The following is a 25,424-nucleotide window of genomic DNA, read 5'->3' as shown; positions in this document are numbered from 1 at the left end:
CTTGGTCAAGCTTTCCCCTGTAAACCTAAGATTTTCTGATACTGGTAAGCAATTTTCTTCTCTTTCTTTATAATATCTTTTTATCATAGTAGCCTTTCTGTTATCGTATCTCTGGTGTAATGCCTTTCCTATCATACTGACCTGTCTAATTGCTACAGTTAGTTTTTGGTTTGAGTGTAAACTCATTAAGTTTCTGTTGGGCAGTGCTGAGTAAGATCCTGTGCTATTTATCCAGTAGCATCCAGAAGTTATGTGGTTGTAATGCATGTCTGTACATGAAGGTGCTAAAACTATGTGAATGCATAGATATCTCACCTCTGTGCAGTAAATAGAGGGGATTGGAGGAAACTATGCACACTAGTACAGTAGAAGTAGGGGTGCCTTTGCTGAAGGTGTTTGGCCTTGAATGTCTGTCATGAAAATAACATCTGGTAAATAGCAATATGCTGCACACCGTAATACTATCCTATTACTATTTCTGAAATTATTTCTTCTGTTCTGAGGCAGAAAAAACAAGATTTTGTGGATCTTGTGTAATAAGGATCTTGAATGATTGGATTAGCTTCTCCATTAAAGGAGTCATTTTGTAGCTGCTGTGAAACTTAAGAAATGGGAAATATTCAGGAAGGTGTCATAGATTGCTGGTTGTAACCCCTGGAGGCAGGGAGAACCAGAAATTGTTCTGCAAGATGGTCACAAGCCCCAGCTGGGTGCCTGAATCCTCTGGCCTTTCTAGGGCTGAGTTTGTGCTAAATCTCTCCAAATAATAGGTGCACAAACAAGGTGCTCTCTTTCTGCTCCAATCCTGATTTCCATTCCTACTGTGTGAATGAGATCTCCTCATTGATAGCTCATTATAATTTGCTGAGAAAATGTGTTGACCTGTGTAAACGCAGGCGGTATCATCTGTATGTTCTTTCATTCAGAAACTGAGCTGGAAGTTGGGACACTCACATTTCATCCTACCTGTGGGTTAATTTCCAAGCTGCCCAGCTGATGCCTTGCAGAGTGACAGGCTTTTCTGGAAAGGATGCTTTGCCCCACTTACCCTCAGCAGTGATACTGAGCTTGGGGATATTTTGGAACTCACACTGAAATGCATGATGCAAGCTAACAACAGACTGTAGTGAAGGACAGATCACATAGTCTGTCCTTATAATCTTAAGGACACAAGATTGTAATCTGCAACTTCTGGGCTTTGGAGCTTTCTTAAAATGAGGTGCTTGAGAGCAATGCAGCAACAGTGCCTACCCTGGGTTGCCAGAGGGTGAGAAGAGGAACAAATTTCTGTAGTGATGTCAGGCTCTTTTATTGCCAGAGTGCTTTGTTTAGATGTGTCTCATTTTATTCAAGCTTAGCTTAATGCTACCAAAGCAGTGTAAATGACCTTGTGCTCGCTGGCCACACTTTAGGTAGGAAGGTGCTGTAAAAACAAAAAACATGTTGGTTTTAGCTTGAACTTGTTTTTAATCGTTTTAAGCTAATTTCAAGCAGGTCGATTTAAACAAATTAAGTCCCTATCTCCTCTCACATCTGAATTCAGATTTGCTTTCTGATGCGAGCTCTTTGTGCTGCTGCTGACGATGTCTGGGCTCGTTTCCCAAACTGTGGGTAGCGGGATCAGAACTCGCCCGAGCTGTGCGGGCCAACCAGCGGAGCTCGCGCTAGCGGCGGGCAGCAGTGGGGCAGGGCCGGGACCCGTGGGCCCTCTGCGGGGAAAGCGGCGCTTTCGAGCGCCGAAAGAACGGTGCCCGGAGCTACGAAGCCAGAATCGCAGGTGCGGACACGAGTCCAGCAGCGCAGGAGCACTGCGAAGCGGTCTGCCCGGCGGCGGAGGTGCGCGCGGCGCGATAACCCACTCCCGGGCTCGCGGCGGGACAGGCCGGAGCCGGACCGGGCGGCCCCCGCTTTACGGCCGGCCCCGGGGCGGGCTCAGCCGTCCCGCCCCGCCCCGGCAGCCCGAGGCGCGGCCCGGCCCCTCCCGCCGGCTCAGCAGCGGGGCCGCACCGCCCCCTCCGCCGCTCCCTTCCCCCGTCGCTGCCGGCCGGCGGAAGGACAAATAGTCCTCCCGCATTGTTCGGCCGCGCAACTTTCGGTGGCCGCGGCGGGGAGTGGGACCGCCTTCCGCGGGGGGTGCCCGCGTCGAGGGACGCTGGGGAGCGGCGCCGGGCGGGCACGGCCGTCTTCGGGCGGACGCCTCGTCCCGCTCTCGCTCTGCTCCTCGCTGCTCCTCGGGGCCGCGGCCCGGCGCGTCCGGGGCAGTGCTGGGGGAGGGCTGCGCCCCGCGGGGTCGGGCGGTGCGGGGCCCTGCGGCGTCGCTGCTCCGGGTGCGGCTCTGTCCGCAGCGGTCGCCCTCGCGGGGACGGGCAAAGCTGCTGCGGGACGGCCGCCCTGCTGGGCTCTCCTCGGAGTGCTCCTTGTGTTCCCTTAGTTTTTGGTTTTTCCCCCGGACGACTTTCTGCTTTTTTAATGATTTCATCTCGGAAGATCTCCCATAGGGCAGGCTGAAGCCTTCGCCTGCACCGCGGTAGCCAGGTGGAGCTGTGGGTGACTTTTAGTCAGCGCGGCCCCACAGGAGCAGCCTTGGTTGGCAGCCGTGGAGCTGTGTGCCCTCGGTGCCCCGTGCAGCAGCTGCATCACAAGGCTTCCCGCAGAATCCTTCCTCTTGAGGGCTGTTATATAATAAATATGTTATATAATTTTAATTACTGTGAAGCAAATATAGGAGGCAGCAAATTCAGTTATCTGTGAGATGAGCCACACTGATCAGTGCTGCAGTTGCAAGGCCGGGGTCACTGCTGTCCCATCAGCTCGTTGGTGGGATCCTTCCCAAAGCCTGCTGGAGGAGGAGGTGCAAGAGGAACACTGGGCCTCCCCAGGAACTTTGTCTGAAACACTCCTGATGACAAAAATCTTTCATTAAATTTAGTTGGTCTGAATTGGGTTTCCCATGAAGTGCTGTGCCCACACTGGCTGCAGAACACACAGTTGTGTCCCTACTACAGACCTCAACAGGCATTGCAGCCTGGATTGGGAGGTCTGCTAGCAGCAGCAGAGGGCTCAGTGCTCCTGGTGAGGACAGGAATTTGTCTGTGGAGCAGGAAAGATTTTCTTTCTTCTGTGCTGATTTGCTGAGCAATAGCATTTACTATGGATGAAGTGCTGGCTGTGGGTGCATGCTTTGTTTGAAGGAACCTTTCCAGCAGAAACTCCATCCTGGGCCAAATGCTCAATTGGGAGCACCCAGAGAGTTCCCCCAGCCTGGGTGTTTGGTAGAAATGAATTAGTTCTGTGTGTACATTTAAGAATAAATAAGACAAAAAGGAGACATGCAAGCATAATGATTTTACTCACACAGGCATGGTACATTAAATAGTAATACAGAGTACATTTTCTCACATCCCCAAATGCACAACAGCTGTCTGCTGTATCGAGTGTTTGCACTACATGGAGCGGATGGAAAGCAGTTCACAGTGACTGAGGAAGCAGTGTGTGAGTGTGATTATGTTCAGGGCTTTGTGCTCAAGTGATTTGGTTTTTATATTCCTCTTAATTTTTTTATGTCCTGTGTGTGACTCTTTGTCGCTTTCACCACCATGGTGACGCATGCAGAGTGCTGCTGTCGCCATCTGGCAGTGCTGCTTCTCCGGCTGCTGTGGCTGGAGCTGACCATGGCTGTGTTGGTTCGTCGGCTGCCAGGGCTGTACTGCAGAATGACTACTGTGCTGCCAGCCTGGAGCTTGCTCGTGGCTCTGTGTGAGCAGGTTCAGGTGTCTGTTTCTTGCACTGCTTCGTGGCAGACCTCAGACTTCTCCAAGGAAAGGGTATTTGTCTGTAAGAACACTGTATTCATTGCAATAGAAAATTCACTGATTCAGTGGGGAGAGTGTCTTCAGGAGTTCAGCCCTGCTTGCAGGACTTCTTGTGAAGTCCCCAGCTAATGACTGGCATCTCCCATTGCTCCTACACTTTTGTGCTGTGCATCCTACTGCTCCATAGGTGCTGCAAGCCCCTTATTTCCAGAGAAGTGAAAGCAAAGCGATGTAACAGTTGCAGAAGACAGTAGCACTTCAACCTTCCAGCAGCAAGGAAGGTACCTTGCTTTCCTAGCAGAGCTGGAAGTGTTCCATTTGGTGTGATTTCTGCAGTGTGCTGGGTGCATTTGTGTAGCTGCAAGAAGAGAACCACAGCTGGGGGCTGAAGCAGGAACAGAACCAGAGGTGTCTTCATTGCTGCAAATGACAGACAGTGGTCATCATCTGATCTGGAAGGATTCCAATGGCTTTTCATTCAGTGTTTTGAAGTGCTAGTGAGATCTCCTTGGCCATATTTTCTCTCAAAAAACCTGTAATTAGCCCAAAGAAGAGATGTGTTTTGTTGTTGTTGTTGTTGTTGTTTGCTTTGGTTGATTTATTTATTGTATTGACCACATTGGTTTCTGTTTTATTTTCTGCATATGACTGGTAGGACGAGGATGTATTTTGTGCATTACTTAATTTTAGCCCACTGTCCCTTGTGGGGAACAAGGGGAATTTATTGGGAGTAGCAGAGGAGAAAGAGTAGGAGATAAGCAGCAGCTTCAGAAGGGGGTTGGAGGTTGTGGGAGGAGGTGAGAGATGATGTCATATGGATGCAGAGAACTGTGCCTTGGTGCTTGAGTGCCCTTGTTACGTTAGTTTGGTCAGCATGAAATAGGAAGGGGTTACAAACTGAGTAGAAAGGTTCCAGATCTGACCTGTGCAACATGTTCTGCACCCGGTACAGAAATAAGTGAGATCCCTACCTGCAAGAATCTGCTTTGGAGCTGCCTGGGGGTTTATAGGGCTGTACACAATCTGTCATGGGCTGTATGGGCAGCTCGTCTCCCACACCCGTGCTAGGGCTGTGTGCAGTGGCCTTCAAGTGGGAGCCTTACAACCTGCAATCTGAGGGCAAACAAAAAGTGATACTTTTTGGAATAAAGTTTTAATTTTAAGGCAATTACACGGCACTACAGGTGATTGTTAGCAGAAATGGCAGTTTCACAACACACGTAGGGATCTTCATGTGAACTGGTGTGTGTTGGAGGACAGGGCCTGTGAGCTGTGGACTAGCTCTGTCGTTCTCTGCAGTATTATCCATACAGCAAAGAGAAAAGTACATGCTTACACTGCCGGGGCTCAGTGCCGCTGCCCTCCGCTCAGCTCTCCCCGGTGCTTTAGGTTCTCGCAGGGTTTTGAGGATCCTTTTTCACTGCCATTGTGCGAGTCGCCCGGCTCCAAAGGCACAGCATGCCGACGGCACTTTTCTGCGAGCAGAGCGGGGCGATGCCCTCAGGTGCCACCCGGGGGCTCTGCGGGACCCGGAGCGGGCGCTGCTGCCGGGCCGCGGGCAGACGGGCAAGGGAACGGAACTTGGCGGCGGGACGGGGAGGTGGAGTGCAGCGATCGCCTGTACTGGCGGCGGAGCTCGGGCGGCAGTGCATGAGAACGTATTTCGGATATTTCAGAACGCGTGCGCTGCTACCCGACGCCGCTCTGAGGTGCGGGATGCGGCGGGCCGCTTGGGGTTACGCCGCAGAGCCGCGTGTTCCTGGCCGTGCGGGGTTGCGCTGCACACGGCCCCGCCACCGGCTCGGACCCCTCCCCCCGCCGCTGCCGGAGCCGTGCGCGGTGCTCCCTCCCTCCTTCCCGCCCGCGGCCGCCCGGCACGGCAGGGGTTAAGGCGGCGGCGGCGCTCTGCGCGGAGGGATACGGAGCCGGAGCCGCGAACGTGGTGCTGAGGCTCCGTAAGCAAAAAAATGTCCGCCTGAGGGAAACCCACAAGTTCCTTCCAGCGGGGGGGGAGCGCCCGGCTCGTCGCCTCCCACCCACCGCGGCCCGCCCGCCGGCCCGGCCCTGATCGCGGAGCGCGCGGGGGCAGCAGGTAGCGGCGGCGACGGAGAAGTTGGGACGGAGCGGCGCGGGGGGGGGAAGCGGCGGGCGGACGCCCGGAGCGGAGGGGCGGCGGCCGGGCCGGGGGCCGCGGGGCGAGAGAGGGGCGGCGGGGCCGGGCGGGAGGCAGCGCCGCGGGCGGCCTGAGGGGCGGCGGCGGCGGCGGGGCCGGGCGGCGCGGGGGCGCGCTCGGTTCCCGGCGCTCCCGAAGGAGCGCGGCCCGGCGGGCGGCCCCGCGACTCGGCGGGGAGCGGCGCTGCCGAGCGCCCCCGCGGCGCCGCCGGGCACGAGGCGCAGGCCCCGCCGCCCCTCCTCCCGCCTCTCGGCGCGCGCGCGCTTCTCCCCGCGCGCTCCCGTCCGGCGTCGGCGCGCGGGGGCGGCTCCGGTCCCGAGCGCGAGCGGCGGCGGCCGCGGGCGGGGGCAGCGCGGGGAGGGCGGCGGCGATCATGGTCGGGCGGCCATGGCCGTGCTGAGCGGCGGCCCCGCTCGGCGGCCCCATTGTTGCCGGGGCGGTGAGTCACTTAATCTCTCGCTAATTCCGCAGACTTCGCCGCGTCGCGGTCGTTTATTTGCTTTCCCTCGCCCGGGGGGTCGGAGGGGGGGGAGGGGAGGTGCGATGGGTCCGATTCTCCCTTCGTGGCCCCGTCGCGGAGCGGCGCGCGTGGCGGGAGGTGGGGTAGCGGCGGGGCGAGGGAGGAGGACGGGCCGAGGAAAGTTGCGGGGAGTTGGGCGGGCGGCGGGGGACGCCGCGGCTCATTCCCCCCCGCCCCTTCGGGCCCGGCCCGCTGAGCAGAGCTGCTCTGTGCCCGCAGGACGCGAGCGGAGCGCGGGACGATGAACGCGCAGCAGCAGAGGATGGCGGCGATCGGCACCGACAAGGAGCTCAGCGACCTGCTGGACTTCAGCGCGGTACGGAGCGCGGGCACCTGGGCTCGGGCGGCCGGGTGGGCCGTGATGCGATGCCGGCGGGGTCGGGTCGTTTAACGCGGCGGAATCGCGCCGAGCGCCGCCGGCCTCGTCTGGTCGTGAGCGTTGTTAAGCGACTCCGCGGTCCGGTACTGGGTATCCTCTCTTTGTGCTTTGGTTTTGTGCTTCTCCAGAGCCGAAGGGAGAGCTGTAGTAACGGCAACTTGGGCTCTAAAAGTTATAGCTGCTTTATTTACGGGGCTTTCGTTTTAACAGACATTGGAAAAGTGTTTGGTTTAGAAACGTGATAGCCAGCTAACTGCCCTTATGCCACTGCCTGTATCCGGTGGCTTTAATTGCAGGGGTCGGTAAGGAAGGTGCTTGGAGCAGTCAGGTGTAAGCTGGGTGGTAGTTCTGAGCTACAACAGCAGCATTGGGCCTTATTGCTTTTTTGTTGTAAGTTGTGTTCCGTCCAGCAGCTTTGTGGCACTTAGAAGCTGCCGGGAGTATTCTAACTTACTGAGTTTGTGGTTCTGAGTGGGCGTCCTACTCTCTGCTTATCTTCTAACAGAAATGGTAATAAAATACTTGTTTTGCATTAGCTTTCTCTTAACTGTATGGACCGAGCTAATAATTCAGCTCAGGGCTTCAAAGCCAGCTTATACACTTCTTCTTCTTTTGCAGATGTTTTCCCCACCTGTTAACAGTGGGAAGACCAGGCCAACCACGCTGGGCAGTAGCCAGTTCGGAGGATCAGGTAGGATGCAATGCATCTGAGATCTGTAACATTCATGTCATCAGGGCTCAGTGTTTTTAGCTCAGTCCTCACGTGCTCGAGTGGTTACCTTTCATTGTATGGATTTTCATAAGACTTTCAAAAGAATTACAGGTGTCTGGTTTGTATTGGCTTTGTTACAGTTCAGAGCAAAACGTAATACCACAGCTTTGCTCTCTGCTTTCCTGATGGGGTGAGGTGCTGGGTATGTCTGGTGGTGCTGAGGCACAGCGTGTCCATCAATCTGTCACATCAGAAGCGAAGGCCTTCTGTGTCTGATTTTATCAAACTAAGCTGGGCAGTGAGTATTTGAAGTGAAATAGCAAGTAACAAAATACTTCTGACTCAAGAATCTATTTTAGAATTCAAAGGAAATGTATGAAGTGGTGACTAATTTCCTAACAAACAAAGAGCAAAACAAAAACAACCTAACAGAATTCTATCTAACGTTCCTCCCGGCTCTGGCCCTGGAATTTTAGAAATAACTGCCAAGATGCTACCAGTTAAGAGGTCTGAATTGGCTCTGATTTATTTCACTGTATTATTTGAGCAATTTGTTAAAGGTTGCTTACTGGCACAGGTACGAACCGTGATTGCCTATGGCTTTAGATTATTCTTTGAAAATGTGTAAAGTAACAAATATCTGTTTTGGTTCCCTTCTGCTGTCTCCCTTGAGAGCCAGGTTCAGTTCAAGATGCACAGTTTCCTGGTACTGTGTAGCTGTCCAGATTTGGAGAGATATTTTCTCTCATTGAATTTTTCTGTGTATCATGAGAGTGAATAATTGTAATTACACATTGCAATGTTTTGTTGCCTCCTGTTTTTAATGAAGTGCTCTTGATGCCTACTTTCAGAAAGTTTTAAGCCGAGCTTCTAATACAACAGAAATGTAATTTTCTAAAAAAGATGCTTTGTATGACGTCATTCTTGGACAGAGCTTAGTTATTAATGCTTCCTAAACAGAATCTACTTATTAAAGAAGTAACTTTCTGAAGTGGCTTGATGCCTTGTTGGTTTGGTTTTTAGCTTTTCTTTTTGTGATGTTTTTATGAACACGAGGAGGTGATATATATGGTTTCAGTTAAGGCTAATGAAAACAAATGTTTAGAATGCCAGTAGAGGAGTGAAGTGGCTGATGGAAGTTATGCAGTGCCATTGGCTGTTTACTTAATGCGTTGTCAGAGCTCTCTCTGTGGAAGTCCAAATGTTGCCTTGAATTGTGGTGACCCATGAGAATTTTGGTTATTAAAAACACTTTAAAACTTTAGTGACTTTTGAGAGACGTTTAATTAATAAAAATATGTAGTAGTGTTTGAAGAAATCCTTTACTTTTATTTCTTAAAATGTGTAAGTAGTTTCCAGTTATCTTTATGAGTAAATTAAATTGTTGGTAGTAGTGAGATGGCGATTCTGTATGCAGCATAGTTAGTCTTCTTTCTTTTTCATACAAATATTCAAGATGGTTGTTTTTAAAGTACGTTTTGAAGGAGGTCCAGATAGCTAAAATTTGTTTCAAGAAGCATAATTTGTAGATTTCCATCCCCCTTCCTCCTTCCTTCTATGCCTTGAACAGGTGGAATAACTTACTGTTGAATAATGGAGTTTTCACTTTTAGTTCAGATCTTAGGGCAGTCTTAGTTACTGTGGTTTGCCCTCTTTGTAGGTAATACTTCCCCCGTTCTTTGTGACTGGCCCAGGAAAAAATAATATGTAAATACTGAGATTTTTGGGAGGGGGAACCAGTGTTACTGACTTCTTGAATTTATTTACTGATCATGGTGTATCATCACATAGATGTGATCACGAGCAATACAGTGCAGCTGTCTGGCAATCTACAACCTCAACTGAATTCCCCTTGGCTCAGATAATGTTACATAGCTATGGATTTTAGTTCAAAATGTTTCTAGTTGTAGAGATTTACTAGTTTATGGAATTATATGCTTTAATTCTTGTAATACTACAACAACCAAAGCCTAGAGCTGGGGGGATTGCTCTGCAGGAGTGACAAGGGGCCAACAACTTCTGTGTGAGTTGTATTCTGAGTCAGCATTCGGTGTTACAGGGAGACGTTGAGGAGCTCGCTGACCAACTACAGGCATTTCTAGCACTGATTTAGTTGTCATCCCAGTTTAATTTCAAGTATTCTGTACCTTGTAGGCTGTTTAATATTTCCTTTTTACTTGTTTCCCTTTAAAAATTTGCTTCGTGTTTAAAATTTTGCTTTTTTTTTCTGGGAAAGAAAAGTATTTGTTAAAACTCTCGTATTAATAGTGTACAGTATGCACACGTTTCTTCTTTGAATACAGAACAGTGCTGCCTCTTACACAGACTTCCTGTGATTTTGATGATAGCGAGAGCTGTGCAGCTTGCTTTGCTGTCTTACCCATTAAACACCATTTTTTGATGGTGGTTATTCTTTTTCCTGGGGTCTTTGCAAGCAGACTAAAGGAAGATGTTTTCTTAGTTGGAGCTTAAAATCAGTTACAGACTCACTTTCTGATTTTAACTGTAGAGTTCCTTTTTTTTCTCATTTCAACTTTATAAAAAGTAATTTTTAAAAATGCCCAGAAATGCCCTCTCATCTAAATTGCCTAGAGAGGCAGCTTAATGGCTCCCGTTATGCAGGTGAAAATTGTTTGCCCCCCAGTTTAAAAGTTACTATACAAGGATGGTTAAGTTCTGCTTGGTTTTACGGTGTGGCTTTGTGAAGTGTTGGGAATACCAAGGTGTTTGCTCTTAATTCTGCAGGAAGAGGTTTGATCTGGTATGAAAGAAATCTTCGTGTTCGTGCTGTAATATGTGTAATTGGATTGCATAGCAGAAACAGCTAGTGTTGCAGATTTCTGCAATTTCTGAGAAAGTGCTGCTGTGGAATTAATATGTGAGCACTATTTTGACTAAAAGCTAGCTTGAGTCTTCAGGAATGTCTGGTGTCGGAGGAAGCTTGCTGCTGGTCAATCACTTATGAATGAAAGCTGTAGATGAAATAAGTGAGCTAATCTGATGTATCGTAGTATCTTATGACAGTAAGTCATGTAAGCTGCTGATAAAGTCAAATAACTTGGTCAGACTTGTGGTGAAAATAAACATATTGGAAAAGCAACCTGATATGTAGGTCTGAGTTAAGCTACAGAACATTTCTTGTCACTGCTGTTGTAATATTCTCTTGTTTAAAACAGAACTTGCTATTTCTTCCTCCTATGAAACCAACTCGGGAAGATAAAGTGGTTTCTGTCTTAAATATTGTAAAAGTAGAAGGCAAAGATCAAAGATACTCTCAATCAGGCTTCCACGTTAATTGATCAGACTTGTAGATTTTATTTCAAATGAAATATTTCCACGTTGCTGCTGTGATAAGTAGCAGCATTTATAATTTACAGTGAAATTTTGCTTTATTTTGTTTCTGTTAAAACCAAGAACTGTTTACTAGTACAAATCTGGGTGATTAGCCATTTTTGCCTTTATTTATAACAATCTTAACAAAAATCCAGTTAGAATATTTAGATGCCTGCCATAGGCAATAATGCTGCAATCTTCTGATGCTTACCAACAGGACTGATTGACATTTCAGTTTTTCCAGTGATTAATTTTTTTTTCAATCTCAGGTGTGGTACTCTAAAATAAAACCTATTTTACTTCTTCACAGGACTTCATAGATGCTAAAGAATAATACACCTGAGACAGTATTATCTATGGCCTATGATCTTCGTGTAGCTTACTCCTTCTACTAATGGCATCAGTTTTGTCTCCTTCTTTGTAAATTCACGAGGTTGCCCTTTCCACAAGTGTCTGCTAATCTACCCATTTAGTAAGGAATGTATTGGGATAGTCCACTAATTACTGACTTTTTGCAAAGACTTTTCAAGCTGATAACCTGCCATTAATGTGAGTGCCACTAAATTAAGGCCCTGTATCTTGAGGCTGGACTCAATATCAATTCTTCTTTAGCAGGTCTGTTACACTGTCAAGGAAAAGTATTGAAATTTGACTTGGTTGCTGTTTGTCAGTTCTCTAAACAGTTATTTTGTTTTTAGTGTTGCATCGGCATTTCCTTCCTAAAAAAAAAAAAAAAAAAAAAAATCCAAACAAACAAAACCAAAAGCTTAGGAGTTATCCCAATAGGCAATCTTTTAAATGCTGCGTTCATTAATCTACAGCAAGTGTTGGAGAGAACAGGCACTCGTAGCTGTGATGATCAAATGGCATTCGAGAGAAAACTACAGAAATATTTTTGAGTGTGAAAATTAGTTATTCTAACCTTTCAATATATAGTATTTTCTTTTATCAGTGCATGAATTCCTAATAAGAATCAGTTTTCTGATAGCATTCTGATATATTACATATTTCTGGTACAGTTTTCCTTTGAGATATAGAAAACTGCCAGTGCCTGTTCCTAGTTCTTGAATGAAGGCATTAACGAGGTCTCATGTAGTCACAGTCTTACAGTCATGGATGTGTTATACCATGACATCTTATTCAAAAAGATCAAGTGGAAGCCTACAGTTGAGGAATTTGATCTGTATTTCTGTTTTTGTCATTAAAAAAAAAGTGTTGTGACGTTATATATTCTTTCTTGCTATTCAAAAGAAGATAAGCTTCCATTATGTTATACACTGGAGATCTAGGGTGGCTTGATGAAGGAAATTCTGGATCATGCTTTATGTTTAATGTCTCCTCTGTCCTCTGGCTCCATGAGCAGCAATCCAGCAGATGTGGTAACCTGGTGGTTTCTTCTTGGGTGTGAGGAGCACTAAGTTCCTTCCTCTCTGAGGAGCTTGTGAGAGTTCTGAGAGACTCATGTTTGGAAGGAGGAGGGTGTCCGTAGCTTCATTCCTCTCTTGTTGTCTGTAGGAGACCCCCACAGATCACTCTTCAAACGGGCCAAGTGCAAGTTTGATGAATATTTTGGCCTGAGTCCCTCATGTACTGCATTTAGAAACTTGCAAGTGATATGGTGCTAATAAATGTGTGACTGCAGCTTGCCTGTTAGCAGTCTCCAGCTCACTGTTGCACTTTCTCTTCTTCCTTTACCTTTGGAAAAAACGTTTCTCAGGGTCTTTTTCCATGAACACTCCTTGGAAGTACAGAGCAGCTGAAGAGCTGCTTCCATATTCTTGTTGAAGGAGGAGGGGAAATAAGTAGGACAAATAAAGGAAATCGATAACTCAACTTGAAATCATTTCTCTGTGGTTGCAAAGATACTGAGGTGTGGATTGGTCACAATTTCCTCGCTGTCTTCCATATAGCTAAGCTTAGATTTTTAGTAGCATTTGGCCTTCTGTAGCATTCTGTTTAGGGAAACACTTGAACTCATCATTGAGGGTCAGGACCTTGTAGAAAATTAATTTGGTATTTCCAACAGTTAGTTTTCCCTGGGTAGGGAGCAGTGATTGAGCACCACGTAAGCAAGCTTAGCATCTGACCTCTGCTATGTGTGTGAACATGCTTGGGTCGCAACACAAGGAAGATGCCTGCGTTGGTGTTTGTGGGTGCCTTCAGAGGAGTGTCCAGAGGTTTGGAGAGTTGTCTTTGTGGCATGGTGTGAGGAATGTGATTTGAAGTTGCAGTTCTGTTTTTGAATTTACCCAGGCAGCAGTGTTGGCATAAATGTAAACGTGAAGACAAAAGGCTTGAGTGAAGTGGAAGAGGAAACCTGAAAAGGGACTGAGGGCAAATTGCACCTCACAAAGACAGGTATGGCTGACATTCCTACATGTCTGTGTGCTCTGTGATTGCTGTTGAATCGGTCCGCAGTCCCTTGGTTACCTGGGAACTTGCAGTACATGCGTAGCTTTTGCTGAAGGATTTTTGTTTGTTAGTTTGGTGTGGTTCATGGGATTGTTTGATAGGAGAATTTTGTGTTCAAGGTTTGTCATTCGTACATGAGATGACAAAGTTCCCCTTCCCCCTAACTTTGCTCCAGCTGTCACAGAGGACTCAGCCCCTTAGTGATTCCGCTATCAGCAGACAGCTGTTTGTCATGGTTCCATTTGATCCATAGTTGAGTCTGTAGACAGCATTACATTAATGTAGTGGATGTACTACATGCAGTACACTAAACTTTGAAACAGAGACTGTTTTCTTAACTTGCTGAAGTGTAGTGAAAATTTCCTAAGTTGAAAGTTGCATAAATTGATTTATGAGTTGAGAGACCTTTAGAGCATTAATGTAAGAACCTGGTCTCCACAAGCTCCAAGCTTCCTGTTTTAAAAATTGAAAGGTGTGACTGAATACTAGTAGTTTTCTAGATCTCTCAAGCTGAATTCTGTGGACTACTAAAATACCTATTTTTTATTTTATTTTATTTTTTTACTAGAATTTTGAAGGATCATGTTGTTTGGGATATGAGAATTGAATATATTTTGAAGCTTTGTAAAATGTCTTAAATTACCTGTAGAGCCTGATGTGGCCTAAGTGACAGAAAAATAAGCCTCTTGCCTTAAAGTTTCTTCAAAATAGGTATTAGGTTCTCAATTTGAGAATTCTATTTCAAGAAATAATTTTATTGACTAGAGTATGTTCTCTAAAAAGCTTTGTGGAGGCATTATCTAATGTAATGTAACATTCACTATGCCAGAAGTACTTTTTTACACTTCTGAAGAAGTCTGTAGCAAAATTAGGTGGTTCTGTATGTTGTCTTTTGGAGTCACTAAATTTGAATAAGAAATAAAGAAGAAAAGGTGCTATGCATGAAGTATTTGATTAAGATTGTTACCGGGTACCCTTAATTACTATGAAATGGTATGTATACCTTATTAACTGTTTTTGATAATTGGGCATTGTAAGATTGTTACTTTAAGGGTAGGAAATGTAATTGAAAATCATTTTTTTCTATCTTAAGGCATAATGTCTTTCTAAATTTTTGTTTCTTAATAGGGGAATCCAGAAGTTGCTAGTTTTAATGAATAGTTCAACCTGATGATTCCAAAGTAGTTGCAGACTTTCTGAAATGCTGCAATCCATTATTTACTGATGGTGGTTGGGAGAAGGTTTTTTTTCTGTTATGTCTGAGATGAGATAATGATAATTTTTTGAATGTATTGAATGAAAGCCTTGTTTATTTTTTTTCATTTGTAAAACAAAGCTGTGTTTGTAAACAACATTCAAAAACATAAAGGACACACTTTTTTGGTGAAGATGTCAACTGAATACCAAGAATGACCAGAAAGAGCAGCTCTTGTTATATTTAATAATGTCTTACTGTTTTCAGAGGATAATCGGGCTAAAATCACGCAGCCCATCCTTAGGACTTTGTTGGATTCTTCTCATATGATGAGGATTTTTTTTTTTTTTCTGGGAAGAAGGAGCTGAAATTCCTGTAAATACAATTCTTCATGTTTTCACCAGCGTAATACAGGAAGATAATGTTGATCAGATCAAACTGATTTGCTGGTGTTTTACAGAAGTACTTGGAAGAGAAAGAGACTCGATTAAAAAAGGGTTTACTTTACATCCCAGTTAATAGGAATGCTAGTAGAAAAAACTATAGAATTACATTTAAAAAGGAAGGTAAGAAGTGCACAAAACTCTCGTGTGAGACAAAATTTCTCTGGTTTTTAGGTGGAATATAGTGTATAGTTCCATTAATGCGGAGAACTTGCTTTCATTGTTTTACTTTCCTTTGGGAAAAACTACAGGAAATATTTTGTTCATGTTTTGTCTCTTTGCTGCTAAGAAGATTGAAGCAGTAATGTTAAACAGAAGTGTGTTCTGAGCCTTACGTTTTGTGACAATTGTATTTTACTATTTTCCTTCTTTTTAAAACATGAAGATAAATGGTTATGGGAACATGTCCAGTAAAACAAAGCCCAGTTTTGGTCATTCCTAGCTGCATACATTTTGTGAGTGGAATGCTGGTGAATATCATCGTGTGTGATGTATGTAATGCAGCATAAACGGAAGCTTACACTTAATTTGATAAGAGCTTGGTCTGTGATGTTACCAGGTGTCTGTTTTTATTCAGTTTAGACTATGACCAAAATACATTGTTAATTTAAATATCATTGTCTTTGTGTTTTAATCCTCTCACCTTCTTCTGTGTTCGGGTTTTATAGTCTTCACTGCACTGTTTCCAGGGCTTACCTAAAACAATAAATGCATACAGGGGGGTGGTTTCTATGTGTACTACTTCCATTTCTAACGTCTGTGTAGAAGTGCAAAATGACTGTTCTTTTCTTTGAATGAGGCACGTAGAATGGAAGCAGACAGAAGATCTAGCCAGATGTAAACATTACTACAATTTGTACCTATTAGGATCTGATGTGTAAGCAGAATGTAGATAAATTAATTTTAAATAACATTGCTTTACTACCTTAGTTTCATCTAGTTCTATTGGAAAACAAGATTAAGCCTAAAACAGATAAATCCAGGATGAAATGACTGAATTTCACATTCTAGAGACGTCTTGTCATCAAGTGTCTCCTGAATTTTCTACTTTGTTGCATTAATGTTAAGAGGTGCCATGAAAATAGGCTTGAGAGAAGTTTGAAGTATTTTTAATTTTCTGTGGGAGAATGAAATTCGGTGTTCATATGTTTTGTTTTGTTTGAGTGCAAGACACTATTGGCTCGTGTGGCTGCTCTGTGAAGCGATGAAAGCAGACAGCTTGGCTCGTTGGACATCTCCTGTGTTGTGAGGTTGTGATGATTTTCAGTGTGACACCTATACCTGTTCCAGTTTCTTCAGGCAGCAGCTCCATGAGTCATAATCCTTGCAGGAGAACACAGCTTAAAATAATCACTGATTGTTTCCTTGCAATTCTGTTTGCTGCTCACTGCAAATAAACAAGAGCAGGAATGACAATATCATTTAATCCTTTAATGTTTGCTCTTGACGTGCAAAACATTTTCTTGTAATAGAGAAGTAATCCATAAGGAGGGTAGCTGCTCTTTCATCTTCCTGAATGCTAAATGAGGCTAAGGCTTTTATGAAAAGGGGGCAATTTAATGAAGATGACCGAGTTTTGGAGTAATGGAAAGCTTTTGTGTATTTCTGTAAGTGATGCATGGTGCTTACTACAGCAGAGTTCCAATGGCTGTATTCTGTAGTGTGGCTTTGTGAGATTAGCTTTCATGATGCTTAGATGCCAGGATGATTGAGTGGTGCCATAAATCAAGACTCGTCTCCCCCAGTTTGATTTATAAAATGAATGCACTTCATGCGTATAAATGTGTGTTGTGTCTGAAATGCATTCCTGGGTATGTGTAAGGTTTTTATTTTAGTATTTACTTTGACTTTTTATTTGGTAACCGTGAGATTATGCCTGATCCTGTGTTGGCTGTCCTCACTAGAGGACAGTGGTAAGTGCACAAAAGAAGGAACAATAACTTCGTCAGTATCAGTTGTGACAGGAATGTCCAAGTCAGATATTTTTTCTACAAGTGCTTTTAAGATGCCGAATTAAAAAAAAAAAAAGTGAACGCACAAGAACACGAAGCAGAAAAAATATACCATCTTTTTTTCCCTTTTAGTTATTATTTAGTTGACTTGGAAATGCTTTTTAATAACCTATACTACTATTTTTTTAGTAAAGCAAGCAAGATGAGACCTGATGTTTCAAAAAGAATAGGGAGAGGCTTTAAAGGATGTGAGACCTTAGTCTTTCCAGAACAAATTCTGCCAAGTGTCTTTTAGGCCTTCATAAATCAGGAGAAGGGACCTGTAAGTCAATTTCTGTAAAGTGGGAAGTAGTCAGCTTTTATAGAAGTTAACTTAATCTTTTTCTTCTCCCAATAAAATTTAAAGGAAGTTGTGATTCTTCACAGGAAAAACCTAATATTCTTCATGATGAGTGCTGTGTTACACAACCCGACATTATCCTAAAGATTGCTCAACTCTTTAGAGTGGCCATGAGTGTGGAGAATGTGATCATATTGTTGTGCTTCTCACTGTATTACAGAAAGGTATCTGTCCATCTTAGGTGAGCAACAACGTGCTGGTTTTAGTCTGCTTTATGAAAACTGTCTGTGGTAAAAGTACAGAATTGCATATGTAACTTACAGTTCTATCTTATCCTTTTTATGTCTTGAGTAACTCTCTAGTCCCTAAGTAGTAGTATACAAATGCCTGCAATTCTGGAGCAATTGATATTGGAGCAATATAGTCTTCCTGTTTAAAACTAAATGTTTTGTAAATAAATTTCAAGCTGTGTTGAGGCTGTATGTGCTTGAATTAATGTCAGGGTAGGTTATGAACAATTCTAAGAAATGATATCTTTAAGATCAATACAGTAGAATCAGAATTTATGTATGTGTATGTCCTTAGTGTGGATTAAATCTGCTTCTGTTTTCAAGATATGTGTGGAGTAGTGAACAACAGTTTCAGTCATCTGCCCATTCGCTATGCACCAAGATTGCTGTGTTCCTTTATCTTGTTAGCAGAAATTGGGAGCTTAGAGGTGGTGAAGGCCTGGCTGTGGAAGATGCTGTGTAACATGGTTTATATTTAATAATGGCTATATTCCTTGTGGCTTTTTGGCAGCCTATATTAGTTTTACCAAGCAAATGGCTTTTTTTTTTTCCTAGATTCAGCTGTTTATTTTTAGGGAACATAAGTGCCCTGTGAACTACCATCCAAAAAAACACAGCTTTATACATCATATGTCTGCAAGTGAAAATAGGTGTGTATATGATAATGTGACTTGTGTTGCAGTGAGGAATCGGCCAGAGTTTGGACATCACTCATGTGTCATAGGTTGTCTCTGACTCGGGACAGAAGACATGCCGTTGCCATAGCAATACAAGTCCTTTTGAAGCAGAATTCTTGGCAGTGCTGTTGCATCTCCTGTGGTGCTTGGTGCGTTCATCTGAAGGTATCTGGTCCGTCTGAGCACATAACTGGTGGAAAGAGCAGCAAGAATAGGATTTCCTTTGTCGTAACTAACTGTTGGCTAAACTCGTGTTCAGAAAGCTACAGCTTTTAAAACTTTGTGCTGTGAGCAATTCTTACGGTGTTCTTAGCTTGAGTGCTATGTATAGTGAGTGTATATGGATTGAGATGCCGTAACAACTAACTGATATTTGTTGCATAAGTACTATTCTATAACTTCATACTTTTCTACAGTGTTTGTCCTTTGCAGTACCTGGTTTTCAGAGTTTTTCCTCTCTGGTTTTGTTACCGGTAATCAATTTTGTTGTGAAAATCTGTTTCTTGACTTACAGTGCTTTCCAACTTGCTGTTGTCCAAGTGAAATGATTGCCTTGCTCCCATTTGATTTATATTGTCGAACACTGAATGCGGCACTAATTCGGGGGTGGGGAATCAATCTCTTTTGGAAATGTGTAGTTCTTTGTTCACTTGGAAAATGCACCAGGATCCTTTTTTTTTTCTTTTTTTTTTCATGGCTGGATCTTTGTGTGCAAGTTCTCCTTGGACTGTAATGCTATGGAATTAAGAGCAGGTGCTCACTTTGGAGCTCAGAGACAGCTAACATAGCATAGATAATCTGGGCAGCAGTAACATTGATTTCTATGTGTTATTGGGAGTTGAGTGTTTCCTGGAGACTTAGACAACTTTTTTTTACCTTTTCTTTAGATTCTTTGGTTTAAAAAATGTTTGGCACATTCAAATAAGAGACAGAATTGTGATAAATGCTCTGCAATGTACTTTTTCGTATAAACTGGAATTTCTTGTGCTTGAGTTCACTCATTACTGAAAGAACCTCCAGAAGAGAAGAATTTTGGTTACCCATGTAGCTTGCTCAAGCCTTTTTTTTTTTTTTTTTTTGTAATGTAAGCTGGTCTTTAGCTTCATCATTTCCCCTGAAATAGTAGACATAGATAAGACTCAAGCATCTCACTTTTTTCCTTTCCAAAGTGAAAGGAAGAATGAAATAATGCTTGTGCTTGAAAAGGACTTTTTGTCTGCTGTAGCAGATGTGTGCGTGCCATATTTGTGATCTTTAGCTTGCTTTTTGTTTTTAATTCTTGCCCTCCTGCCCCTTTCTCAGAGTAGGAAAGAAGCACAGCTCGTTTGGCTTGGCCTCAGGAAGCGTCCCAGAGTTGCTGCTCTAAGCAGTTTAGACATGGCTTGCTTCTTAGGGCTTTCACATGTGTTGGCATAACATGGATAGGCAAGCGGTGGAGGAAGTGACCTTGGCAGGCTGACCAGATACTGTTCCAGGGACAGGTCAGTATTGATTATGCTGAGAATGCGAACCAAGGGAATTAAACTCTGCAAGGTATCTGTTTATTTTGTTTTCCCTTTTTTAAGCAAATTTAATGCTGCATCAGCAGGACATGTACTGCAGCTCTCTAGCGATCCTTGGGAACAAACACAACATTAATAACCCAAGTTTCCTCCGACTATCACCACTTCATCTCAAGTCACCTTTGGAGAAAACTCTTGCAGGTCTCCAAGTTCTGCTTGGGTGTGCTCTTAGGCTCTGAGTCAGTTGATAGTTGGTAGGTACTGTTCCTGGTTTTGTGGCAGTAGGTTCACTGAAATGCACTGAGGTGAACATATTCTGTTCTGAATATTTAAGTATAACTATTGGTCTCATTTCATCAGGCTTAGTGAAGAGTATGTTTGAAATGTGTGTGAGAAGTTGGGTTATCTGTCTCTTGAAATTCTAATTCAGAAAAGGTTTTACACTTTGCTGACTGATTCGAAAACCAGACGAGCAGCTCCTGTAATCCATGTAGAAAGCTTCTGTCTGAAGATATTCAGTACTTTTCAATATCCTCTAGTTTTGTTTCCAGCTGTACTGTTTTATCAAACCATTTGAAATATAGGAGCATGGAGTACTAAAGTTACAAACTAAATGCAAGTTTCTAAAATTGTGGGTGTTTTTTATTGCCTTAATGACTTTTATTCATGAAAATTCCTATCTAAAAATTTCTAGCAAATTCTCAGAAATAATATTGCTAAATACTTACTGCTATTGTCTTTGTCATTTAAATAAGCTAAAGCAGGCATGACAATCTCCATAGAAATCATTTGCTAATATTGTAATATTAAATAATAAGAAGAGAATAATCTTGAGTTTTAAGGGATGGAGCTTTCAGGGAAGTGGTAGGCTCTGTATGGTAGATTAATAGGAATGATTTCAAATCACTTAAGCGATGCTAATGTAACTTGAATGTATTTTCAGTGTTAATTTTCACTCCTTCCTTTTGTGTGTAATCTCCGAGGCTTTACTTCTTTTTTAATTCAACTTTTTACCTATGTTGACAAAACTTTGGGTTTTTTCTTGTTCATTTTAGTTCTTACTGTATCTACTGTATGCCCCTTTTAAATGAAATAAGTTCAGTTCTTCAAAAATGTGGAAATGCAGATTGCTGTGTAGGACTCATACCATTCTGAAAGAAAGGGACTCTTGTTACTTCAGCACTGTTTCGGCACACCTTTACAAATTACATATGCTTCTAATTTCTGTAAATTTCACTTGAAGCTGATCTAAGTAAGAAAACATGGAAAAATACATTTGCCTGAATTTCTTTACAGAATAAAATTCCTAGCCTAGAACGGTTTCCTGATACAAAAACAGAAAACAGCCCTGTCCATAGCTATCCTGTGTATTTAACGGATTAAATTCGCTTTGACAGCTGGATATATGTACCAGTGTCTAGCCTATGGCCATGATCTAATAATCATGGATATGGTAACAAGTCGTCTAAAAAGATTCGGTAATCAAGTGTTTTCCTTGACAAAACCTACTGTGACTGAAACAAGAAATGAGGCTGTGTTAATGTGACTACACTTGCTCTGTGCTTGTATTCTGAATACTTAATAAATACCCTTTGTGATGCAGCAGAACCTGTGCTTTCAGCAGAGGTGGAAAAGCTGATTGTGCTACAACAGAATGTTTTTAAAGTTACAAAAGAAATTTGATCTGACATAATGATCACAAATAATTGAAAAACATTTTCTCTTTCCCCTAATGTGCTTTTATTTTTCTGTCTTAAAAAGAGCTGTGTACATTAAACAGAGCCTTTTGTGAAATGCATAATTCCTGTATCACAATCTTAGTATATGAAGAGAAACTTAAGAAGTTACTGATGAGTAAGTGTATGTCAAAGGGGAGTGCCTAAAACAGCAGATATTTTGCAAACAGCTGTTTTACTGTGTGCTGAACACAGTGGGCTTTGACCTGAGCTACATTTGACTAGTAAAACCTGCACTGAATGTAAATACCTTTAACAACAGAAAAATGCCTTGACCCTCCAACAGCCCACTGTAACATGAACTTACTTGTGTGTTTTGCCAGCCAGCGGCATGCTATGAGTATTGCTTTGTATTTAGCTCTGGCCTTTTGGGAAGGCTGGTTTAGGTTCTGTAAACTTTATTCAATGAAATGCATCAGATTAGAGTAAAAACAACGTTTCAAAAATTGTAACTTTTGTTCTCTTTTACTTGGAAAAGAATTTCCTATACAACTGTTAGGAGCTGTGTTTCAGGAAGGCACTGAGAGGGGAGAGAGTGGGAAGCAATTTAATAGATGAAACACTGCTTTAGGATTAGCTGGGAATTAGCTGTTCACCTTAGTTTGTGGGATATGTTTTAGCAACATCTGAATATGATTGTTTTGAGGTAGGACTTAAAAAGAATTTTTTTTAATGTCTACTTTCTCTTGCTTTTGTAGCTCAAGTGATTGGAAGTGTTTATTTGAATATGAAAGTGGTTATAGTGAGGATGAGGTTTGCACTGAGGCTGCTATTGGAACAGATTCATAAAACTGGAGGAAATTAGAAGGTAGAAGTATCTTATGGGAGAGCTTGATATATTGGTCCAAATGAAACATGCTGGAGTTATTAACTCTTCCACCTGCATGACATGCAAGAAGCTTCAGGGGATTCTTAACCACTATATCTTTTGCTGATAGGCAGTGTGTGTGTTCGGTCCTGTGCTGGTTCGTTGTTGTAGATAGATGTCTTTTCCAACTTTTGTCATGAATATATTTCAGAATAGCAGAGAATATTACTGTGGTAATGAAAGTGAGCATGAGAGCAACTTTCATGTTTGTTTGGACAGGATTATGTTATCAGAAACCTTACAATAAAATTTAAAAGCATGAACACCTGACAAATGAAGTGGCGTTGTCAATTGAGGATGGAGATTAAGAGCTGTAGTCCTCTGTGCTCTCCACGAGGATGGCCATGTCCATTCCCACATACTTGCTACTGCCCGGTACCTGATTTTGGTAGCTGTGGAATTCGTGGTAGGCTGGTATTAATGTGAAATACTTCTTCATTTCTGAATGGATGAATCTTAATATGAATTTAATTCTCATTTTGAAGGAAAAATTAAAGATAAATTTGTAGGGAATGATGGTTAAACCTAATGGTTTATAAGCAGTGAGGCTTCCAATAGTAGGCATTAACAGTACATTTAAAACTTTCTTAATATAATTGCTGTTGCATAAAGCAATACATGTGGGGTACTTAACTTCTTTGCGTAAAGTAAGTTAGAATTTGTCTGAATGTTCAGCTGATGCTTAATAATTTTTGATTTTTTTTGGTCACTTGCATTGTCCTAGCCTTGCTTTCATTCATGTCATTAATGTAGTTAACTAATCCTAGGAGCATGTGATCCCTCCAGGCATTTGTACACTATGAACCAAATGAATGCCAGTCCTGAACACTGTATCCTGTGTTGTGTTTTCACTTCCAGTTAATCTTTCTAACACATCTTGATGGACAAAATGCCCAGGGACAATTCAGAAACTTTCTCTTTCATTGCTTTTCCCAGTGCTGTGATGTTTGTTACAGTGGTGTCATGCAGAAGTGTCGTCTTATTTTGGTGGTGGATTGGACGAGATAGGAGTACACAGTACATGCAGCAGTGTGGACATAAGTATCATGAATAGTGACTGTTCTTATGTATTTTTTTGGATTCATTTTTTCCATCTGTGCGTACTTCTAGAATCGCTCAAAGAAAGATTTGTTGCATATCCCATTTTCTGTAGTTTTGAACCTCTTTTTCCTTTTAAAAGTCATTTGTCAGCAATGTTTAGTGTTTTTTGAGGCTTATGATCTTACATGGCTGAAATGAGCTTTTAAATCTGTTTTTAGATCCTGCTTTTCCTCTGAAGCCTAGTGATTGATTTTAGTGCAGGCAGATCTTTGGGGCGGGGGGGAAGGGGAAAATTCCAGCCCTTTTGGAAATGATCTCGGAAATACACAGGGTATAGAATTTATTGGCATTTGGAATTATGCTATTATAAGTGGAATATGGAGGAAGTTTGGGTCATCCTCATTTCTACTTGGTAGTTGAAGAACTTAAGAATACTGTATCACTTGGTTACAGTCTCTTTGTGTTACAGTGAACTTTGTGTTGAACTTGATTTAACCAAGATACAGAATGGCTGAAGGTATCGGGCTTTTGAGAAATTTTCTTTGAGGATCCTGGGCACCTTTGCAATGAAATGCAGATTTGGTAGCTGGGTCTGCTGGATCGGTGTGTCACAACTGTGCATTTCTTTTTCTGCTTTCCTTTCAAAAGAAAAATAACACTGTTAATTCAAGGCATGCTTGCACTTCTGAAATACTGTGGTGTGCTCTGTGGCTGTGGTAGTAGTAATGAACAGACTGGGAGTGAAGAAGCCTCGTGTTTGTATTCATGTTTGAAGTATTGGACTCCTTTTCTCCTTGATCCTGTTCTGTCCTAGCATGCAGATGGCCTGAGGCTGTGATATGGGTTGCTGAACCTTTAATTCTCTTATAATCTCTTTTCTCAGGAGAAGGAATGTCTCTTTTTCCTTCATCCAAAACATTTTCAGTCCTTGTGTTTTGATTATCTCCAAATGTGGAATTTCAGTGAGCATTTACTACTTCAGTGAAACTTGCTCATTTTTGTTAACTTTGTCACTTTTTCACTTAGCTAATTTGTCCTAATAGCATTGAAGCCAAGTGTGGTTGTGAGACTTCCAAGTACTTTTAAACTTCTGAGTAGTTTGGTGGGAGCATTTTTGTTTCTAGGTAAACTTGCTCCCGTTTATCAGAGCTCCTTATCCTTTTAGCCATTTTTGGAAGCTTGCTTTTTTCTCACTGGTCACATCTATCTGACATGATCTTTAAGCAGATTTTCAGTTCTTGAACTTCTCTAATTCTCTGTCCAATTAGTGCTGCCTTTGTTTCACCTGTTTTTATTTCAGTTTAGTACAAGATGAGCATGAAGATGTCAGTGGTACTGTTGGTATGGTTAAACGTCAAACACCTAGCATGAGTTAGGTGTTTGCCTGTGTCTGCTCCAGGAGTTGCTGTGCTGGCTGTAGCACTTCTGGTGTTTGTTGGGCCTTTCTTTTTTGACTACCTTACTTCTTTGCTCTAGTGCTCCCTACCATAAGAGGCAGTAAAACAGTCCTAAGAAGGCTCTTGTATTGGTTTGTCTCAAGTAAAAATTTAATGATTATTTGTCTCAAAGTATTTTATGTAAAACATGACCAGAGCTGGGAATGGGAAACTTTAAATGTTGTTGCCATGGGAACTTGGTGTCCTGCAGTGAGGGAAGTGTTTTGGGAAGTGCAGATAATGTGAAGTGGAAGGTTGCTGAATGGATCTCTGTTCTGTGGTTATGACTTCTGTATGATGTTGCTAGTGCTGACTGAGAAAGTACTTAACATACAGTAAGTTGCCTTTAGTTTTATATCATGTCCTGGGACAAGTTCTGAGTGTGAAGGAACAAACTAATCCTGCATCAAAAAAGAGTTTATAGAATCATAGAATGGGTTAAGTTCATTCAGCTCCAACCCCTCTGCCCTGGGCTGGGTGTTCACCCATCACACGTGCTCAAAAATTTCCTTTTCTTATCAGGTACTACTGGAAATGGACACCTGGCTGTATTCCATGAACTACTGGAAGGGCTGCATGTCTTTGGAATTCAAGTTTAAAAAA

General features: G+C 42.9%; 2 protein-coding genes across 8 annotated transcripts in view; one reads left to right on the top strand and one right to left on the bottom strand.

Moving 5' to 3' along the window:
• Positions 1–3,330: 3,330 nt before the first annotated feature.
• On the bottom strand, positions 3,331–6,411 carry LOC146543545 (uncharacterized). Its single transcript, XM_085233596.1, has 2 exons — positions 5,149–6,411; positions 3,331–4,345 (listed from the first exon to the last, which is right to left on the bottom strand). The coding sequence occupies exon 1, from the start codon at positions 6,409–6,411 to the stop codon at positions 5,485–5,487; it is 927 nt and encodes a 308-aa protein (XP_085089722.1). The 3' UTR covers positions 3,331–4,345; positions 5,149–5,484.
• Positions 5,764–25,424, top strand: part of TCF12 (transcription factor 12) — a 153,349-nt gene continuing 133,688 nt past the window's right edge. For 5 of the 7 annotated variants that reach the window (XM_010717268.3, XM_031555269.2, XM_085233587.1 and 2 more), the window contains exons 1-2: positions 6,725–6,821; positions 7,503–7,575. In XM_010717268.3, the coding sequence (XP_010715570.2) occupies positions 6,747–6,821; positions 7,503–7,575 (148 nt within the window). In that variant the 5' untranslated portion in view covers positions 6,725–6,746. Of the gene's footprint in view, positions 5,905–6,284; positions 6,425–6,724; positions 6,822–7,502; positions 7,576–25,424 lie in introns of those variants that run through there. The other 2 variants (XM_085233589.1, XM_085233590.1) reach the window with 2 other exon arrangements.

The sequence above is a fragment of the Meleagris gallopavo genome, chromosome 12 (genome assembly GCF_905368555.1).
Source record: "Meleagris gallopavo chromosome 12, MGAL_WU_HG_1.1, whole genome shotgun sequence".
Lineage (NCBI taxonomy): Eukaryota > Metazoa > Chordata > Aves > Galliformes > Phasianidae > Meleagris > Meleagris gallopavo.
Note: the sequence above shows the minus strand (reverse complement) of the source record. Positions and strands in the feature narration are given on the sequence as shown.